The 20442-nt window shown below is 41.1% G+C and overlaps 1 protein-coding gene across 3 annotated transcripts in view; it reads right to left on the reverse strand.

The window, feature by feature from the left end:
* The window catches only part of RGS8 (regulator of G protein signaling 8), a 69981-nt gene continuing 49539 nt past the window's right edge, over positions 1–20442 (reverse strand). For all 3 annotated transcript variants that reach the window (XM_074308537.1, XM_074308538.1, XM_074308539.1), the window contains 2 exons: positions 7939–8105; positions 1–5143 (listed from right to left, as the gene is read on the reverse strand). In XM_074308537.1, coding sequence (XP_074164638.1) covers positions 4961–5143; positions 7939–8105 — 350 coding nt within the window. In that variant the 3' untranslated portion in view covers positions 1–4960. The remainder of the gene's footprint in view (positions 5144–7938; positions 8106–20442) is intronic.

The raw sequence follows: 20442 nt of genomic DNA on the forward strand, positions 1-20442 counted from the left end.
GGGAAGGAGGGAAGGAGGGAAGAAAAGAAAAAGATAGAGAAGGAGAGAAGGGGGAAGGAAGAAAAGGGAAAAAAGGAAGGAAAGAAAGAAGGGAAGGAAAGAACATGAATTATGTCCTCTTTACTGCTCCTTCCATTCCACCTCTCTCCCTCCCCATCTCTTCCACCCACATCCTCACCTTTCCCAGCTCCTAGGAAAATCAAATTCATCCCCTCTCCCCTCACCACAACCTAATCTTCTCCATAGCCCAGGGCCCTAGTGCTTCAGTTTTCAGACTGCAGAACTGCCTAAAATGAGTCAGTCCAACAATGGGCAGAGCCAAAGCAAGAAGCCCCATTGAAAGACTTCAGATCACACTCCCCAGTGCTGGGCCTTCTATGGCCTGGGAAGGCATCAGTTTCACAGCTTTGGTTTAATCCAGAGCAGCAAATTCTGTGGAGAGCACCAGAGAATAAAATTAGCTGGGAACTGGATGATTGCCTCTCCAGTGGATAAAACTCAAAGGGCAATTGCCTCTCTTCACCCTGATTTAAAAATAGAGAAACGAGTGAAAAGCGGCTTGCAACTGACAGAACTAGCAAAGCCACCGAGAAACTGAACCCAAAGGTAGCTAAAAGACCATGAGAGTCACAGCACATGATATCCCTAGAGAGAACAATGAGATTCTTCTCACTAGAACCCTACCAATGCCTCACTCAGTTACCTGAGTTCTCACTTAACCAATACTAAGGTCTTGAGGTCATAGGTACAGCCCAAACCCAAAGGCTGGAACCAAAAGAACATCCAAACCTTTTGGCTGGCAGCTAAAATAGGGCAGTGTCCCAACTATCCACAAAGCAGGTGAGCTGGAAGGAAGCATTGTGATAAAGGGATCAGGAAGACTTTGCACAAAGGACCTATCTTGCACCTCTCTTTCCACTATTCAGCACATTCACCAGTTAAGAATGCACATGAGGCTCTGTCTGTCCACAGATAAATTAGTCTGGGGAAACACAGTGGGTTGGTGAGGATTTACAGGAGAGTAAAGTTTAGGGCAGCCCAGGAGAGAGTAATTTCCTTCAGGGCAAGACTTATTTTCACCTTTGTCTCTTTATTTCTGGCACCTAGTACAACTGGCACAGTCTTCTGAATAGAATTCAAGGGGTAGACAACATTTTCTTTTTTGGAATTCTGGATCTTACCTACACTCATCCAATCTTTGGGGTCTCCTGCCAAATGATCTTCACCAATCTTTAGCCCTGCTGAAAAGTAGCTCAGTTCTGCCCTCCCCCCCTTTAGAGACTTTCCTTGTTTAGCCAATGTCAATGAAGAAGGGACATAATAGGGAAGTGGAAGAAATTTCCAGCAGGTGGGCTGGTTTTATTCTTATTTTTAATTTGCCCAGGGCAGCAGCAAACTTCAGGGCAACCCCAAAGGCCAAAGGAAAAAGGTGGTTAGGGAATATCCTTGCTGCCCATCTTGCTCTGGCTTTTGTTTTATCCTCTGTACATATTTCAGGACCAAAGCAAGCACCATGCCTAGAAGGCAGACAATAGCAGAAGCCCCAGCAGCCCTGCAAGAAAGGAAGAACTTACTGGGAAAAAACCATTCCTCACATGAAGGGAAAGGAAGGAGGAGGAGAAAGAAGGGAAGGGAAGAGGAAAGGAGAGTGGAAGGGGAGAGAGACAAGGGGACAGGAGTGAGGTATGTTTGGATATTGCTTTTGATGCTGTAAACATTTCTCTTTGTTTCATTACAGACAATAATGATGATGATAATAATAATAATAATAGTAATAATGATCTAGGTTTGACTTAACCAAAGTTCCCAGAGAGGGCAGCAGGAAAGACAACTCTGAATCTCTGGGGAGAATCAAGACATAAAGGGTCTGCCTTGTGGAGAAAGGACCTCACCCTTATAATTTGATACTCTCAGTAATCACACACATGTTACCCAGCACTCTAAATATGCCTATTATACACCAAGGGACACACCCACCCACATACGCCCTCCCTTAGCTACAAGCCTCAGAATCCTAAAGCTTGGTCCTTCACACCTCCTTCTTGTGGGGGAGGCAGTGGCCAACCTGCCAAGACACCACCCCCACCTGAAGAGCTCATCCCCGTAATTAGAAGAAGCTCTAAAGCCTGAATTGAAGACACGGCCTAGCTTTTTTTAGATTCCTCCCAACCTCCCCTCCCTTTCATCCCTACCCTTCCACCACTCAGGTGAGCGGTAAAAGGGCCTTTCACATTTTGCTTGGATTCTTCAGAAATCTGTGCTGTTTCCCTTCAGATGTGCTTGAAATTTGGCAGGAAAGCTGGCCATAGACGCAAATTTCCTATGTAAACAGTGGTTTAAAGTATTTACCCTGTGTTTAAAGAGAGCAATCTCATTAAATTCATTCTGGCAGCTTCAGCTGAAATTGGTTTCCTGTTGGTTCAGGAAAGAGAGAGGATTGGAACTGGGGGGAGAAGGGGAAGGAAGGGGAGGAACTGCCTGATCTACTTAGAAACATCCATTTCCAGGCTCCAGAGCTCTTGGGAATGGAACTCCTGGTGTCTCCCAGTTACAGACCTAAAGAGAGGGGGAGAACCTGCCCCCTAAACTCCACGATGCTACTACATATAGATACACTGACAACAACAACAACAACAACACACACACACACACACACACACACACACACACACACACACACACACACACACACACAAACACACACACACACTCCCTTGGCAGTGCAAGAACCCCTGACAACAATAAAAAATAAGATTAACCAGAGACTGGCCCCCACCCACTAGCAAAGGGAGAAAAGGTAGGGGGACAGGACAAAATGAAATGTGGACACTACTTGAAAACACACTTAAATAGCGAAGGTGCCATAACTCACTCACCCCCAAGAGAGGATGCAGTGCTTGTGCTTGGCTCCTGAGCATCACCAGCCCCCTCAGAGCTCAGGTGCCAAACTCAATTCCCCTGCTTTATATTATTTTTTGTTGTTGTTGTTGTTGTTTTTTTTTTTTTTTTTTTTTTTTTTTGGAGCAATCCTAACATTATCCCTTAAATGCCGAGGGTCCTGGAGTCTGAAGGGCACCACAAAGAACCAAAACCCTAGAATTTCAGAACTGGAAAGGACTTTAGTGAGGCTCTAACCCCTCCCCACCCCCAAATACCACTCCTGATCATTCTACATATAAGAAAACCAGTCTTCCAGAGAAAATGAAATGACTTGTCCAAAGTCACACAGTAGATTGTGGCAAAAAAGGGACTGGAACCCAGACTCCAGGACAGGGTTCTTCCCATTGCACTACGTAGTCACTTTTCACATATTATTATTCCAACAGCTAATTACCCTAATTTAGCAGAACAGTCTACACAGTGATCCTAACTAGGGACTAAGCACCTGACAGGTATCCTTCTCCTAGCTCACCTAAGTGCTTCTTTCCTTGAGGGTCACACATCTGTGCCCAAATTAGTTTGGTTCTAGGTAGCTGAGACTAGATGCCAGAAAGGGCTTCCAAACAATTTCCAATCATTAACAGGTAAAGCTCTCTGACACTAGCCCCACTGGAGTGCCAATCTAGTGATTACCCTTTTTCTTAATCACCCCCAGTTCCATCTTCCATACCAGGATCATCACCAAAAGGTAAAGCTACTGTATCTTTAGGGTAGTAGTTGCTTTAGTGAGATCTTTGGGGGAAAATAGAGGACTCCATAGATAAGAGAGTTTCTGACTTGGGTGCCTAATTTTCCCATCTTAATTATATGTCCTCCCTTTTGGGGTTGGAATCAAGGACAGTAGGACCTGGATAAAGACTGGCTATGTTGTGTGAATCGATTTTCTATCCTGAGAGGCCAGGACAGTGATATCTGATATCACAGGGGAATGGGGCAGACGGGTTAAGAAAGCCTATTGTTATTACTTCTGTCGGTCATTTCACCTCTGGAAAATGGCTGAACAAATATGGGGATTGGACATTACATCTACCTCCCTGTCCTTCCTGGCAATAGTCTAATGCACCCATTCACCACAGATGACCACAGGGGATCATACTTAGAAAATTCATCAGAGAGAGAATCCTCTGCTTCCCTATGAGCAGAAAATAGCTGTGACTGTGTCCATGAACTCCCTGTTAGGTCCCTTCACGAGAATGCTATAGTGAGAGTCTATCAGCCTCCTAATTTAGGATGGGCAGTGACTACAGCTTGTCCCAATGGCCCCACCTCCCCACCCTACCCCTATTCTTTCCCCACTGAATGGTGGCCAATGGAAATGAAAGAAATAGCTGACTACTAATTCAATCCCATCTGAAATCAAATGATATATATATATATATATAATATGTATATATAAAATGAGATATTATCAAATGAGATAGTAATGTAAAGCGCTTAGCACAGTGCCTGGCACATAGTAGACGCTTAATAAATATTTTTTCCCCCCTTCCATCTCTGGTAGCCTAGGATTCCTGGGAACTTCCTTTCTGGTACAATGATGTCCAAATACCCAGGACCGGCAACAGTTTCTGAACTGCAAATCCCATCAGAGAGACCCATGGTCATCTTCCCCCCTTGTTCCTCTCAAGGATGTGGAACTAGCAAGAAGTCAGATAATACAATGTGGTGGCCGGGAAAAGGGAGAGGGGAGTGAATTGCTTTTGCATTATTTACATATTAGCCCAGCATAGCAAACCTGCCTTCTCAGCAGAAATGACCCGAGGCATTATGAAGGGCCATTTTCTGACCCAGAGAAGGGTAACAGCTGTGAGACAGTACCATTAACCCACAAACACAACCGGGCCAATGGTGGTTGGGTCACACAGTGGAAGAAGCCCCACTGACTCTTTTCCTCCCACCCCCAGCCTCCCACCCCAAACTCCACTGCGGTTAAACACTGATGGCGGTTCACATTGGAATATGGTCTTGGCAGCTGGGGGAAGGGGAAGGCTTGTGATTTCCATGGGTCCCCATCTCAGCTCTAACTGAGCCTCCTCTGGCTTTGGGTCAGAAGGTCTAAGTACATTTTGGACCTCAGGAACCGGGGGTAAGAGTCTTTCTCCATAAGGCTGTGCACTTTCCCCTGGGCTTGGTCAAAGCATGTTAAAGAGGGTTCTTGCATGTTCTTCCTTGTTTCTTCCCGAGTTTGGAAGTCTATGTTCACCTGGAGACATAAAGAAAGAGCAAGATTATAAGGAAGCTAGAAGCCTGGTGTTTGGAGGCTTACCTTGAATTTGTTAGTTTTTGTTTGTTTGTTTGTTTGTTTGTTTTATCATTATGAATAGCAATAAACAATTTATATCTGCATAGTTCCTTGTTTTGTTCTGTTTAGGTATGAGCATGTGGGAAATGGAGAGAATGGAGGAGGAGTCGGGTTAGAAGAAAGAAATCCAGACCACTGTGCAAAACATTCCCTGTGGAATTGCCCAGCATACTGATATTTGCCTATAGCTAGGATGTGTCAGAGGCAGGATTGAACCCAGGTTTTCCTGGGTTCAAACTCCCATCCACTATTCCATGCTGTACCTCGGTAAAGTTTTCTGCTTGTCAAAACACTTTCCCAGAGGTGACTGGTTTCGATCTTTATCCCCCTGAGGTAAGAAGGGAAGTTATCCCTACTTGACAGTTGAAGAAAGAAAAGAACAAAGAAATGGAGTGATTTGTTCAGACATGAGTAATTATCAACTGAGGAGGAATTGAATTAGGTTATTTCCAAGGTCCTTTCAGGTCTAATATGCTATTCAACATGACTGGTGGGACTGAGGTTAGAACTCAAGGCACTTGACTCCTCCCTAGAGCTCTTTTCAAACTAAATTCAATTTAATGACAGGTTTTTATTTCTGAGACCTTCAGCAGACATTTCCAAGGCAGACCCCTTCTCCTTTCTTAACTGCAAAATAAGCGCATCTGATAAGATCCCACTTTTTTTTTCACAGTTTCCCCCTTCAAAAAAAGGGCTTCCATTAAAACATCACAAGGGTGTTGAAACATCCCTTCCAAATTGGGAATTATATAATAAGATAGGGATAGGAACTAAATTTAATTGATTTAATTGATGAGGAGAGGTCCTTGCAAGACATTTCCCTCTGCTGATGCAAACGGGCACATTCCCTACAACTTACTTTGGTTCAGTCATGTCCAGCAATACTGGAGTGATTCGTCATTTCCTTCTCCAGCCCATTTTACAGATGAGGAACAGGGCTAAGTGACTTGCCCAGACTAGCACAGCTACAAAGTATCTAAGATCATATTTTGAATCATGTCTTCCTGACTCCAATCCTGGGCTTTATCAGCTGCATCAGCCAGCTACCCCTACAACTTCCATTTTAAAGCATTTTTGAGAGTCTGAGATTTTAAATAACTTCCCATCCAGTAGGTATCAATTGCAAGGACATGAACACATGTCTTCTGGTTCTTTGGCTAGTTTTCTATCCACTATGCCCCATTGCCTCTCATATGAACATAATGGAATATTTTTGCACAATAATCAATGACAGACATGAATTCAAAGAGACATGGGAAGATCTGATGCAGAGAAGAAAGAGGGAAAACCATATCCATGACCACAAGTCAACAAGACTCCAGTTAAATCCAAGAGAACATCCCAGAACCAAACTATCATAATTTAAACACATATTTTTCCTTTCTGTTACCAAATAGTAATCCTCCTACTCTATTGCATTGTTTTGCTTAATTCTATTTTGCAACAAAGTATTGTAAAGAAGGGATATTTATTAGGAAGTGACAAATGTTTCTAAACAATCTCCCCCCAAAATGTATGTATATGTATTTGTGTCTGTGTATTTAGACTTTAGCTTAAAAAAGTCAAAGTCTCCCTTGTATCTAGAGCCATCTCCAGTCATTTTGACCTATATCTGGCCAGTGGACCCAGATGGCTCTGGAGAGGAAAATGAGGCAGGTGACCTTACACAGCCCTCCCCTACTTAAATCCAGTTCTCTCTCATGTCACAGCATCCTCTCCCTGATGTAATGGTCCTCTTCAAGAACAAAGGATAAAGAACAACAAATACATCTATAGCTATATTATATACATATAAGTATGTTCTAAATTGGGAATTACATAAGATAGGGATAGGAATTGAACTGATAAGGAGAGGTCCTTGTAAGACAATTCACTCTACCAATGCAAATGGGCAATTGGTAATGAAAACAGATTAGTCAAAGTTCTCCAGAGTTGTAACTCAGCCTTGTATCATAAATGAAATAATATCTGTAAAGCCGTTAGCACAGTGCCTGTCATATAGCAGGTGCTTAATAAATGTTTGTTCCCTGCATTTCCTCCCACATGATTTAATTCTCCCGGGCTCCTCTCACTTCTTTCTAAGAAATCCCATCTGAAAGCTGAAAGAACAATTCCTTTTGGCTTGTCCCTAGCGAGAGTCCTGCATCAAAATAGCTCTTTCCATACACGACCACCTAAGAGATCACTCAACATATCCCCACTCCAATCTACAGTCTACTATCATCTCCATTCCTGATAAGAAAATTGGCCTCTGGAAGCCCCTTGGGGTTTAACTGGCCAGGTTTGGTCTTCTCTTGCTCAGTTCTAGCAGTTTTCTCAGGCATCTTTAGGCACACCCATGTACCATTTCCTTTTCCATTTTCCCATTATGTGTTATTTTCTTCCCTTAGAATGTTAGTTACTTAAGGACAGGACTATCTTGCTTGTATGTATTTACTTGCTCAGTAATTACCATAGTGTCTGCAGTAAGTGCTTAATAAATGTTTTGTCTGTCTTTATCTATTTATCTATTTCTTACTCCTCTTCTTGAATTTCTAAACCTTTAGAAATTCCTAGCAATTTAGCAGTAGTTATAAACAGATAAAGCTGATGAGGCTCAATTCAGAACAAATGGATTCCTCCTTGGAATAAGACTCCTATTTCACCACATAGAGCCAAGATGAGCAGAAATGAATGTCTTAGACAGCCCAACATACCTCTCGAGGAGCCTGCACATCTACAAATTCCTCAAAAATCCTGTGGGCCTTGGAAACCAGCTTGGTGGATGATCGAGTTTTCTTGAACTCCTCACAGGCTAGCCAGAATTCCAAGTTCTCCTCACTGAACTCAGTCTTCAGGAAAGCGCGGAAAGCCGCCACTCCATCTGTCACGAGAGAAAGGGGGAAAAAGAAGAGAAATTAGACTAAAGCACTATGGAGGAAGGGAGAAGAATGGTACCTATGGGTAGACAAAGTTCTAGATGTCCAGTCTCTTCTTTACCCTCTAAAACAGGAGTTCTCAATTTGGGGGATCATGGACTTGGTTCTTTTATAGTTTAAAAGCGATATTTAATATTATTGTAATCCTCTGTATTTTATTTTATGCATCTTAAACGAATTATTATGAGATGTCTATTGGTTTTGCCAGATTGCCAGAGGAGTCCATACACAAAGAATTTCTGTCCTAAAGGTTTTCATTGACTTAGAATTCAAAAATATAACATATGTGCATTATGTGTGCACATGCTCAATATATGTGCATCATATCTCTAACCCCCAAACTGGTGAATGACCCAAGGGAGAAGTTAATCACAATAGCAGCTATAGCTCAAGGGATAGCTTGGTTAATTCTAGTTGATAATAGCTTCTGGCTATCTATACCCTAATAACCTTTGCCTTTTATCTGTTTGGTTCAGCTGCTGAAAATGTGATATTCAGAAAGACAAGGTTATAGGGTTATTCCCAGTTCAGTTATTTAACCCTTCTCTTTTCCAAGGTCACCCATTGTTTGCTCAACTTTCAACAGCCATCCTACACAAGTCTATGGTCAGCACTTAGAGGAACCAGTGTGGGTAGTATTATGTGTAAAACAAACAAACAAAAAAAAAAAAAACAAAGAGCATTCCCATTAAAAGTAAATAAGTAATATCTTCTTCCATTAATGACAGTGGATACTGTAGTATGTATGATTGGCAAAAAAAAAAAAAAAGTCTCCTTGTCACCTCACTTTTCAATCTCCTATTTCTACTTTTCTTTTGGAGTTTCTCACTTATTTGTCACTTTTCTGAAAAACTATAATATTGCATATGTTGTATCAAACAGCTTCATAATCAACAAACCATAATTTACTCATGATTCCTGAATAAAGGAATGATACAGCCTACAGATGGTCAGCCTTAAGTCATGAAGAGCTAGATTCAAGTCCTGTCTCAGGAACAAACTTGTGTTGACTATGGACAAATCCCTTATCTCTTAGTTTCTAAAATGATGGGTTACCATCAAATGGAGGAAACATCCAGATAGGTGAAATTTCACACCTGCCCCACACAATCCCAGTAATCCCTGATATTTTACCCAGTCTACCAGGGTACTGTTAAAATCTAAATTTTAAATATTGTAAGTAGAGATTGTTTCACTGATTGAATTTGTAGCCCTGTTGCCTAGCACACGGGAGACACAATAAATAAATGCTTAGTGAGTAAGAACCAGCATAGAACCATGGAAAGAAGAGAAGAAGGTTCCACTCTGCACATTACCTCACAAGGCTCTTGTGGTGGAAGAGGGGAGAAAATGAGACCATAGACTCAGAACTAAAACATCTTGGAGGAAATCCAGTACAATTCCTCATTTTGCAAACGAAAAAATTAGAGCACAAATAGGGAAGGTGACTGGTCCAAGATCATAGGAATAGTGGAATCAGGATTTGAACACATATCCCAACTCTTCACATCCAGTGTGAAAAGTTTTTTTACTTTTCCCGCAATCCTAAAGAGAAGCATGAAAGCAATAGGAACCTGCATTTATATTGTACTCTTATGCAAAGCAGAAGTAGAATGGAGCCTATATATAACAAGTTTAAATGGCTAGTCGCCCCAGCCACCACACCTTCCTAAAAGTACAGACTCTCAGGATCTCTTGGGTCAGAGATTCACAGGCATTGGAAGGGGGGTATTATTGAAGCTGGCTCAGGGCTGTAGAGCTTGAGGATAAAAGGGCCAGGAAGGTCTGAAGTAAATTACATGGTTTCTACCACTCACCTCATTTCCCCCTATTCCTGTCACTTATACAACCAATCTTATAATCACAACGTTGGGCAGCTGACAGGGACCTCCGAGCTCACCCAGTCCGACAACACCTACCTATTATACCGAAGCCCAGAAAAGTGACACAGTCTTCAGGCTCAATGTCACACAGGCTCAGGGGTAGAACTGGGATTATAACCCAGATGTCCCGATTCGTGGGTCCAGTCTCACCTTACTCCACTGTACAAAGCATCCTTGACTTGACCCCCATCCTTTTCTATCGCTAATCAGTTCCCAAGTCCCAGATTCTTTCTTTTCAGTCTTCCCAAACTCCCCCCTGCCTTTCTATTTCCCAGATAAAAGATTCTCTCCCTTCCCCTTCTCTTCTCCCCCTCAAACTTATGCACAGATAACTTCTGTCTGTCCTTAGGGGACCACCAAGAAGCAAGCATAGGCAGATATCCTCTCCCTGCCTTTGGTTATGAATGATTCATTATTGAGTTGAATCCCTCTCCACTCCCATCCCCTATTTGATTGCTGAACCAACACAAAAGCCAATCAAGCTACCACATCAGGTAGAAAGGTGATTTCTGGCTGATGGCTCTTGTGGTTTCCATTCTCCAGGCAGCAAGATGGTATTTTCAGCCAAGGGTGAAGAAGGTACAGTGGAAACACTGCTAGACCTGGAGTCAAAAACCTGTGTTTCAATCTAGTTATAAGACCCTGTACAACCTCTGTCTGGCTCAACTGTAAAATGGGAATGAGAGCAGTTACCTTACATGACTGGTTTTAGGATTGAGTGAGATAATATTTGTAAAATCCTCAGCACAGTGCTCAGCACATAGTAAGTGCTATATATATTTTAGCTATTATTACTATTATTATTTTGGATTCCCTTATATCTCTCTCTCCCAAATAATCTGTCCTGTATGTCACTAATCTCCCTTACATGTCATCTGAATTGAGCCCCAGATCAAAAACCTCCAATGATTCCATATTCTATAACATCCAAACTCTTTTGTTTAGCATTCAACGGACCCCACTTTATATCTCCTAGCTGATCAGTGGATAGCCTCCTTTCTCATCATGCTCAACCTACATGGGATACTCAGTCTGGCTTTTGTATCTTTATTCTGCTTTCCTCCTTCCCCACCTTCATTAGACCCTCTCTATCTGTCCCGATTCCATCAAATCCTACTTGGTGAAGCCTTCTATGGCTGCTCTCTTTTTAAAACTTCAATTTTGCTTCAAGCCAGAAGGTGATTATTAAACCCATTGTTTATATTCAATTTTTTCACAGAAGCTCAAACTTAAAAGAGGGTTATCTGATTCAGCCTGTACCTGAATAGGAACTTCCTTTACCATATAACTGATAATTGATCACCCAGACTTTGCTCAAGACCTCACCTGAGGCAGCCCAAGGGGAGACTTTGTCTCCTCAACCATGCTATCCATTCTATGACTGGTACAATGGTAGGCCCCTTATAGAATGATTTTATCTAAATATCTTGCGAGATTCAGTGATCCCGATTTCCATTCCTTTGGGCAGAAGACTCCCAGGTGAGGGATCATATCCTAGGTGGACAGAGGGAAGGGAAGGGAAGGGAAGGATAACTTAGTGGGGCAGATTTAAGGGTGTCTGAGGGCTTCTAGAAGACATCTGGCTTAATAAACACCCAGTCCCCTGGAGGGCCCAGCAGGATGTGTTGGTGGGAATGCTAGAAAGAAGCATTCTCTGGCTCTGATTTATTAGGTCTGGCCCCCAACAGGTTTGGAAAACATGTTCTTAAGATCAGGAGTCATTGACTCTGGCTTTGCCATACGTTGCTACTTCCCATTTTTGTAGTGTTTTGCAAAGAGCTGGGGTTTATTCCCCTCCTTCCCCCTTCCATCAGCTAGACCATCAACTCATGGTCTCTTCAAGTTTGATGGAGTTGTCCCAGGCATATAGCCAAAAAGAGTGGCTGAGGATTAGAGCAGTTGAGAGAAAATCAGAGTTTTGTTCCTTTCTCTGCTCCTGGAACAATTCCAGGAAACCATTTACCTTCCTTATGCCTCATGATGGTGAATAGTTAGGACTTTAGTTTTAAGTATTACCTGCTGTAATCTATAACACAGGAAGTCATCAACGATCCTGGAGACAATCCTGCTCACAAGCTTCTTACCTCTTTTGTGCATGGTGAGGTCAGAGAATTGAGAGAATTATCCAAATAGCCAGATAATTCCTGTTACTTAGAAAATTGCCTCAATTCACCCAAAAATTTGCCCAAATCTCAAGATAGCTATAACTACAGTGGTCACATTTTCTAACTGCAGCACAGAGAGAGCTTAACAAAATATGCAGCCCAAAACCTTAAGAAACCTTGTCAAAATTCCCTCCATTTTCAGATCAATTCAACATTAGGGCTCTCTACAATCTCTCCACTGATAGCAATACCTTTCTCCTGAACTAGGGCACCTAGAAAGCATTTAATTATTGCTTATTGACTTGACTGCTTTTAACTAAATTCAATAGAATGCTGAATTTGGAATTCAATTTTGACCTCATACACTTATGGATTGGCAAGTCACTTTAACCTCTGTTTGCCTCAGTTTCCTCATCTGTAAAATGGGGATAATAATAGTAGCTACCTTCCTGGGTTGTTGTGAGAAATTAAATGAAATAATATTTGAAAAGCACTTAATACAGTGCCTGGCACATCAATATTAGCTATTGTTATTATATGCCTACTGTGACAAAACACTATAAGTATGAGAGAAAGACAAAAATCAAAGCAGTCCCTGCTCTTGGGGAGCCTACATTCTCTTGAAAACTAAAACAAATGCCCAGAAAAATCAATGAGGTAAATGGAAGCATTAACTGGGAGAGAAGGGATCAAGAGTTGGTATCTGAGATGAACCTGACAAGAAATCCAGAATTCTCCACATAACACTTAACCTACTTATGTTATTCCTGAACACAACCCTCCTAACTCCTTGCCTTTATACTGATTGTCCTCTATGCCCAGAATTTTTTAGTTTCTTCAGTAAACTCAGTCTCTCAATTTTCCTAGCTTCCTTCAAGACTCAAATTAAATACTATCTCCTCCAAGAAGCATTTCCCAAAGCCCCAGCTCCTATTCTTCCCTTTAGAGATTTCTATTCATCAGTTATTTTCATGTTTTGTTTTGTTTTTTTCTTATTCGAATATAAGCTTCTTGAGGGTAGGGACCATTTTTTATCTTTCTTTCTTTCTTGGCACAGTGCCTAGCATATAATAAGGATTTAATAACTGCTTATTGACAGTCTGGCTGACTGATCCCCCAGGTGGACTTGGGGGATGAACTAACTGAAAGGGAGAACTGTAACATCCAGCTTAGAAAACAGTAAATAAGCCAGTTTGGGTAGAAGAAAAATTTAATGAAGGAAAGTAGTTATGAGAGGAAGGTGACCAGCTAAGTAGGAATTAACCATAGGGAGGGCTTTAAAACAGGCTGAAGATTTTGACTTTTATCTTAAAGGCAATTGGGGGGCCACTAAAAGTTTTTACCTCGCACAATCATAGCAGGTAGCTTGTGTTTTTGGATGGATTGAACACTACATGGATTGAAGAGGGAAATCTAGAAGTAGGAAGGTCCTCCCCCTCAGCTGATTATCTCCAATTTATCTTGCTTATACTTTGCTTATATATAGATGTTTGCAAGTTGTCACTCCTGGGAGCCTCTTTTTGCATTTCCAATACTTAACACAGTGTCTGGCACACAGTAGGCACTTAATAAATTTTTATTGACTGACAGCAGCTAAGGCTGGCAAATGAGGGCTTCAGTGGGAAGAAAAAGAAATCAGAAGTGTTTTATATAGCTTGAAGAAATTGAGAGCTGAAGAAAGGAAGATGTGTCCTTTCCCTGGACATATGTTTGACCTGGAACAATCCACAGATGGTTAGGGAACAGAGTGTGACCAAGATACCTTTAGTGAACTCATAAAGAGGTTGAAGAACGCCCACCTGGCTTCTGTCTGCCATCCTGTTCTCTCCATCACTCTGGGGGCATCCTGCTCCTCCCTCCCCTAGCCCAGCCCCCAGACCTTTATTCTCCTTTTCATAGTCTGTGCACTAATTGGTGAAACTGAGGAGAAGGAAGAAAAGGAGAAAGAGGAGGAGGAGGAGGGATCTCCCAGCCCCTAGCCCTTCATTCTCCTTTTTATATTCTGTGCACTAATTGGTGAAACTGAAGAGGAGGAGGAGGAGGAGGAAGGGTCTCTCAGCCTCCACAGAAGAGTCAGCCCCAAACAATGACCATGGGAACAGAGTAGTCAGCCTCCTGATGGACTCACTTCCCAGATCCAGGGAGCAGATGGAGGCCCCAGAGTCTCACCCCCCAGTTCTGCATTTCTTCCCCACATTTTCTGTTTTTATACATGCTGGCAAATTAATTAAATGAGACCCCAATCAGGCACTCTGATCTTCCCACTCACATCTTTTTCTTCCCCCTCCATATCTACCTCCTACCTCTTCCCGGCAGTCTTTTCACCTGCTCCTCTATCCCTGCCCCCTTATCTTTTTTCTCTCTCCCCCCATTTTGTCCTCCCAACCTTTGCCTTTTTCTCTCCCTCCCCTCCTACTGTTGCCTCCTTTTTCCCATCCCTTCACCAATAATCTCCCCTCCCCCAATGATGCCCCTCTCCTTCTCTTCTAAAATTTCCCTTCTAAAAGTCCATTTACTGTGCTTGTCTGGAACCAGAGAGTTGTTTTCATACAGACCCTCTCCCAGAAGCTCTGTGAGACTAATCAACATCATCCACTTAATATGCTGTACATTTGCAGTTCCTTCTTTGCCAGGATGTAGGGCTGCCTCCTGATTCTGAGACCCTGCCACTTCACCCATACCCAGTCATCAGAAGGGGGCACGGCCCCCCTGCAGCCTTGGGATCGGCCTGGAAAAGGTGGGCTTTCCCCCAGGACCAGAGCATAATTCTGCAAATGCGCATGGAATAGACATGTTCAATCACACGTGCCCAGCAGCTAAAATAAACTTGACTGAGTTTGAAGGGTGGGAGGAGGAGGCAGGCAGGCTCACAGCCAGTGAATTCATCATCTCTCTCCCCTTCAGGTTTACTCTGCATGAGAAACCCTATCTATAGGGTTTCCTGCCTGGATTTTCTGTAAACCATGCTCTTGTGCCCTTTTAGATTAGTAACTTAGGTCCAGAGTTAAAAAGGAGCTGGAAAACAGGAAATTGCAGAGGTCCTCAGATGACCTCAAACTTCCCATGAAAGCAAAAATCTGCTTTTTCATGCAAACATTTTACTCAAGTTGCAGCATGTCAGCAAGTCTCCAAAGAATTAAATATGACTATAACACAGAAGAAAATTAGTTGATAGATATCTTGTATAAACAGTTATTTGCATAATTTCTCCCATCATTAGGAAGTTAGCTCCTTGAGGGCAGAGATGATTTTTATTTTCTTTGTAGTCTCCTTCAGTGCCCATAGGAAGCACTTAATAAAGGCCTCTTGTTGTTGAACCTATAATGGATTATTTGCTGTCTAAGGAAGAGGGAGAGAAGGGTAGGAAAGAGAAAAATGTGAAATACAAGGTTTTGCAAGAGTGAATGTCGGAGCAGCTAATCAGTGTAACCCTGAAGTCAGGAGGACCTGAGTTCAAATTTGGGCTTAGATACTTAATACTTCCTGGCTGTGTGACCTTGGGTAAGTCACTTAACCCCAATTGCCTCAGCAAAAAAAAAAAATGCTTGGTGACTGATATACAATCAATTGGGGGTATGTAAATATTTTTTAAGTACCTACTACATGCTTGGCACTATCCTAAATACTGGGGGTACCAAAAATAAAAGGTAAAAGATAGCCCTCTAGGAATTAACAGTCTATGGGGAGATAACCTCCTAACAGTTATGTACAATCATACATGGGATATCTAAGGAAGTATTCAACAGATGAAAGGCATTAGGATTAAGAGGGATGGATTAAACCTTCTAATTGAAGATGGAAGTTTAGCTGAGATTTGAAGAAAGTCAGGAGGTAGAAATGGGGAGGGAGAGCATTGCAGGCTTAGGGAAGAGTCAGGAAAATTCCCAGAGACTAGAGATGGAGTGACTAGTTCAAGAAAGAGCAAGAAGGCTGGTGTCATTGAATCCCAGAACGAGGGTGGGTGGGAATTGCAAAGTATAAGAAAAGAGTACATGGTATGTATATGTTAGAAAATTGCATATAACCGATGAGAAACTTCTCAGAAAAACTGATGTCAAAGAAATGTATAATAGGAAGATAATAACAACTAAACCATTATGTACAGTTTTACAGTATTAAATTTTGCAAAGTGCTTTAAATATATTGTCTCTATTAAAAAGAAATGGAAGAGGAATAAGAATTTATTTTGCTCCTAGAGGCAAAATTTTTACAAATATTATCTCTTTTGGTTCTAACAATAACCCTGAGAGGTAAGTAGTATTATTACCTTTATTTTATTTCCTCACTTGAGGAAACTGAGGCAGAGATTAAGTGACAAGTGACATTATATATCCAGATTCATATTTGAACTCTGGTTTTCCTGATTTCAAGCCCAGAGCTCTCCACTACACCACCAGCTACTTCTAGGTAAAAAAGGAAATGTTATTTATAGAAATAATATCTTATTTAATTTTGAACTCATTTGTTCCTGATTCCAAATCTAATACTCAATCCACTTAAGCACCTAGAAGGAAAGGATTGGGTGAAGTGGACAATCCAGAAACTCTAATGATATCTTCTCAAGGTCAGGAAAAAGTGAGAAAGACTTCCAGGATGCTCCTATCTGCCTTTGAATGTCCCTGCACCCAGATAGGAGGATGGGTAGAATTGGGTAGGCTGTGATCTCCACCATTAGAAGGAACAACCAAATCCATGAAATCACAGGTTCATTTGAGTATTCGAGCATGTATTGATGTCACCTTAGATATAGTAGAAAATAGAAAAATAGTAAAAATAGTGGAAAGGAGATAAGGAAAGATAAGAATGGTGGGACCACACTCTGCAAGCTAATGAAAATCTTCTTAAATATAGAGGTGAGGGGAATATTTCTACAAGACTAAACGAGAGCCTGAGGAGTTTAGAATGGTGCATTCCTTTAGTATGTGATTCACTAAAGGTCAAGGGAAACACTGAGGGAAGTGATCCAATTTGAGCTCTGAAGGAAGAAGCAGAAATTGGGATAAAATTGGTTGAAATCTTTTAATGATTTTCAACAATTCTAATTGTCACCAAATCAATAAACAGCATTTATGAAGTGCTTACTGTGGGGGCACTGCGCTAAGCACACTGGAGCTAAGAAGTTTAAAACAAGAACAGTTTATGTCCTCAAAGAACTTCCATTCTAACAGGAAAGGCAACATATGTAAGTCAGAATATACAAAATGAATTCAAGGTAGATGAAGGTAATGATAGAGGAAATGAAATGTCACTAACAGCTGGGGAGCCATGAAAGGCTTTCTTCCTGGAAGAAGTGGCTCCTGGAAAAAGGAATCTCTAGAATCTACAGATGAGAAAGAGAACATTACAGCAAAGGAAGATGGAGAGGACTCTAGTTGCAGCAAGTAAACCTAGAATAACTAGATTATGGAGGGGAGCAAGAATACAAAAAGATTAGAATTATAGGAAGGGGACAGGCAATGGAGAGCTTTGAAGACAAAACAAAGAACTGTATCTTTGATCCTGAAGCTAAGAGACTTCTTTAGAGCAGGGCTTCTTAAACTTTTTCCATTTGCAACCCCTTTTCACTGGAGTAATTTTATGTGACTTTGAGTATATAAGATTGGTATACAAATTAAACATTTACTGATAATAATAATTTAATGATCATATGAAGTTATGAAACCCCATATGGAGTCACAAATCACAGTTTAAGATGCTGGGCTTTTGGCAATTAAAAGACTGTTGATCTGGAGGGGCAACTAGGTGGTACAGTGGATAGAGCACCAGCCTTGAATTCAGGAGGACCCGAGTTCAAATCTAGTTTCAAGCACTTAATACTTCCTAGCTGTGTAACCCTGGGCAAGTCACTTAACCCCAGCCACAGGAAAAAAAAAAAAAAAAAAGACTGTTGATCTGGGCAGCCAGGTGGTATAGTAGATAATTAAACCCAGAATCAGGAAGACTTTAATTCAAATCCCAGTGTTGGATACTCAATGTACTTTGATGGTCCAAAAAATTCATTTAACTCTTTCTCTTCAAAAAAAGAGACATTAGTGACAACTTTGGAGAAGGCAGTTAAAGTTAAATTATGAAGTCAGAGCCAGAGTGCAGAGGATCTAGAAGAAAGAGAGGAAAGAAAGTAGAATATTGATGTTCCCATTTGTCAAGGGGAAAAGCAAGCCAGTCAATAATTGAAAATATAATAGGTCTTTCTTACAGAAGAATCTTAAGGACAAGAATTCAACTCTGGACACATGAGGAGACATGAAGAGTAGGACAAGGGAAGAGAGCATACACATACTGCCCTAATGCTCTCAAAGAAGTTGTATATAAACCTGTTCAAAAGACAAGATGGAAGGAGCCAAACCTAGTGAGATGTCCTCCCAATGGGAGGAGAAGGAAGATTGGCAATCATACAAGGAACTCTCCAAAATTAATGCCCCGTTTCTTCCAGGCCAGACCTAGGTCCTGGTCCTGGTCCTGGTGATGTCAATAAAACAACTGTGCCCCAAGAAAGCCACTTCCCATTTCTGGGGCTAAGTTTCTTCATCTAATTTCTTTATGACATGCAGACATTTAAGCTCTGTCATAAGGAAGAGATAAGAGATTCTGAGCTTGGCTGGATGGGGCAGAACCAGGAAACACATTTACATCACAAAGAGGTAGAACAACATGAAGAAAATTATATTTGTCCCAAACTACAATAAATTCCCCCAAGACGTAGTAATTTTCCATCACCAGAAGTCTTTCAGAAGGAGTCAGAAGCATGCTGTTTTGCTCTAGAGTACCTCTCGTTCAGAAAAAATCAAACATTGTTCAAGAGCATGACCTTTCGTGACTCTACTTACCACCACCATAACAGCCATCATTGCTAAAATTACTTCACATTTCTCTTACATTTTTTACACACTCTTACATTCTCATACATTTCTCAATGTATATGTCATTACTGCTGCTGTTTGTGCTTTGTTTTCCAAGAGGACCAATGATCTCACAGGTAATGTCTTGACTCAAGTACAAATTGGATTTATGTGAAGCAAAATTGCACAAATCTTTAGCCTCAGTCTCTTTTCCATAGTCCTCAAAATATAGTGATAAAAGTCAGGATGATTGGTGATGGCCCAGGATCATTGGATGATTTGAGAGATCCTCAATATCTGACCAAACTCCAAGCACTCCACAGCCCCTGTTTCAGATGCTTCATGACTATTCAAACAAATTGTTCTCATCTGTCCCATTCCTCCAAGGGAAGTCTTCACATGCTTGAGACAGACACCCCACTAACTCAACCATGAGTCTGAGGCCTAGAGATCATCAGCAACTTAATTTAACTTATACCTATTATATCCCCTCAGTAGAATGTAAGCTCCTTGAGAGTAGAGATCACTTTGTCTTTGTTGTTATATCTTCTATATCGAGCATAAATACCTTATAACTGCCTGCTGAATTGAATTAAATTGTCCTCTAAGACAGCAGAAATAAATGTGTTTGTTGGAGGATCTGTCTCTTTTAGATTTTAGCAAATGTCCTTTTCAGGTCTATACATATAGATAAAGGAGATAATCAAACAACAAGCACTGGAAATACAAAGAAAGCCAAGAAATAGTCCCTGACCTCAAGGAACTTACATTTAGGAAACTAAGTGGGTTAGTTGACAGAGAGCAAGCACTGGGTTTAGAGTCAGGGAGTCCTGAGTTAAAAATGAACCTTAGACACATTAGCTAAGTGATCCTGGATCAGTCACTTCATCTCTGTTTGACTCAGTTTCCCCATCTATAAAATATGGATAACAATAAAATCTACTTCCAATTGCTGTTATGAGGATGAAGTGTGATAATTCTAAAGCTCATGGTACAGAGCCCAGAACATAGTAAGTGCATAGAAAAGTGTCAGCTATCATTATTTATTATTATTGTTACTGTAGTCTAATGTGGAAGATTAAGTAGAAATATATTAAAAAAAAAAAAAAAAAACATGCAGACTAGATGTAAGGCAACTTGAGAAGGGAAAACACTAGCAGCTTGGGGATTCAGAAAAGGTACACTTGACCTGAATCTTGCAGGAAATCAAAAACCACATATTTCCCCGAAACCACATATTGTTACTATAGCAGTAATAAATAGTCCAAGTAATGTGTAGAATTTGCAGAAGTGGCAGACTATAAATCCTTAATAAAGATTTGCAAGATCTCCACAAATACATCAGTAGCAGATGCATGTGTTGGTTAACATAGCCTTTTTGATTATTTCTTCTTTTCACATTCATGCATTAGAGGAAAAAACTGGATACCCATGAATGGTCAGTACATCTGGAAG

The sequence above is a fragment of the Sminthopsis crassicaudata genome, chromosome 4 (assembly GCF_048593235.1).
Source record: "Sminthopsis crassicaudata isolate SCR6 chromosome 4, ASM4859323v1, whole genome shotgun sequence".
Taxonomy (NCBI): Eukaryota; Metazoa; Chordata; class Mammalia; order Dasyuromorphia; family Dasyuridae; genus Sminthopsis; species Sminthopsis crassicaudata.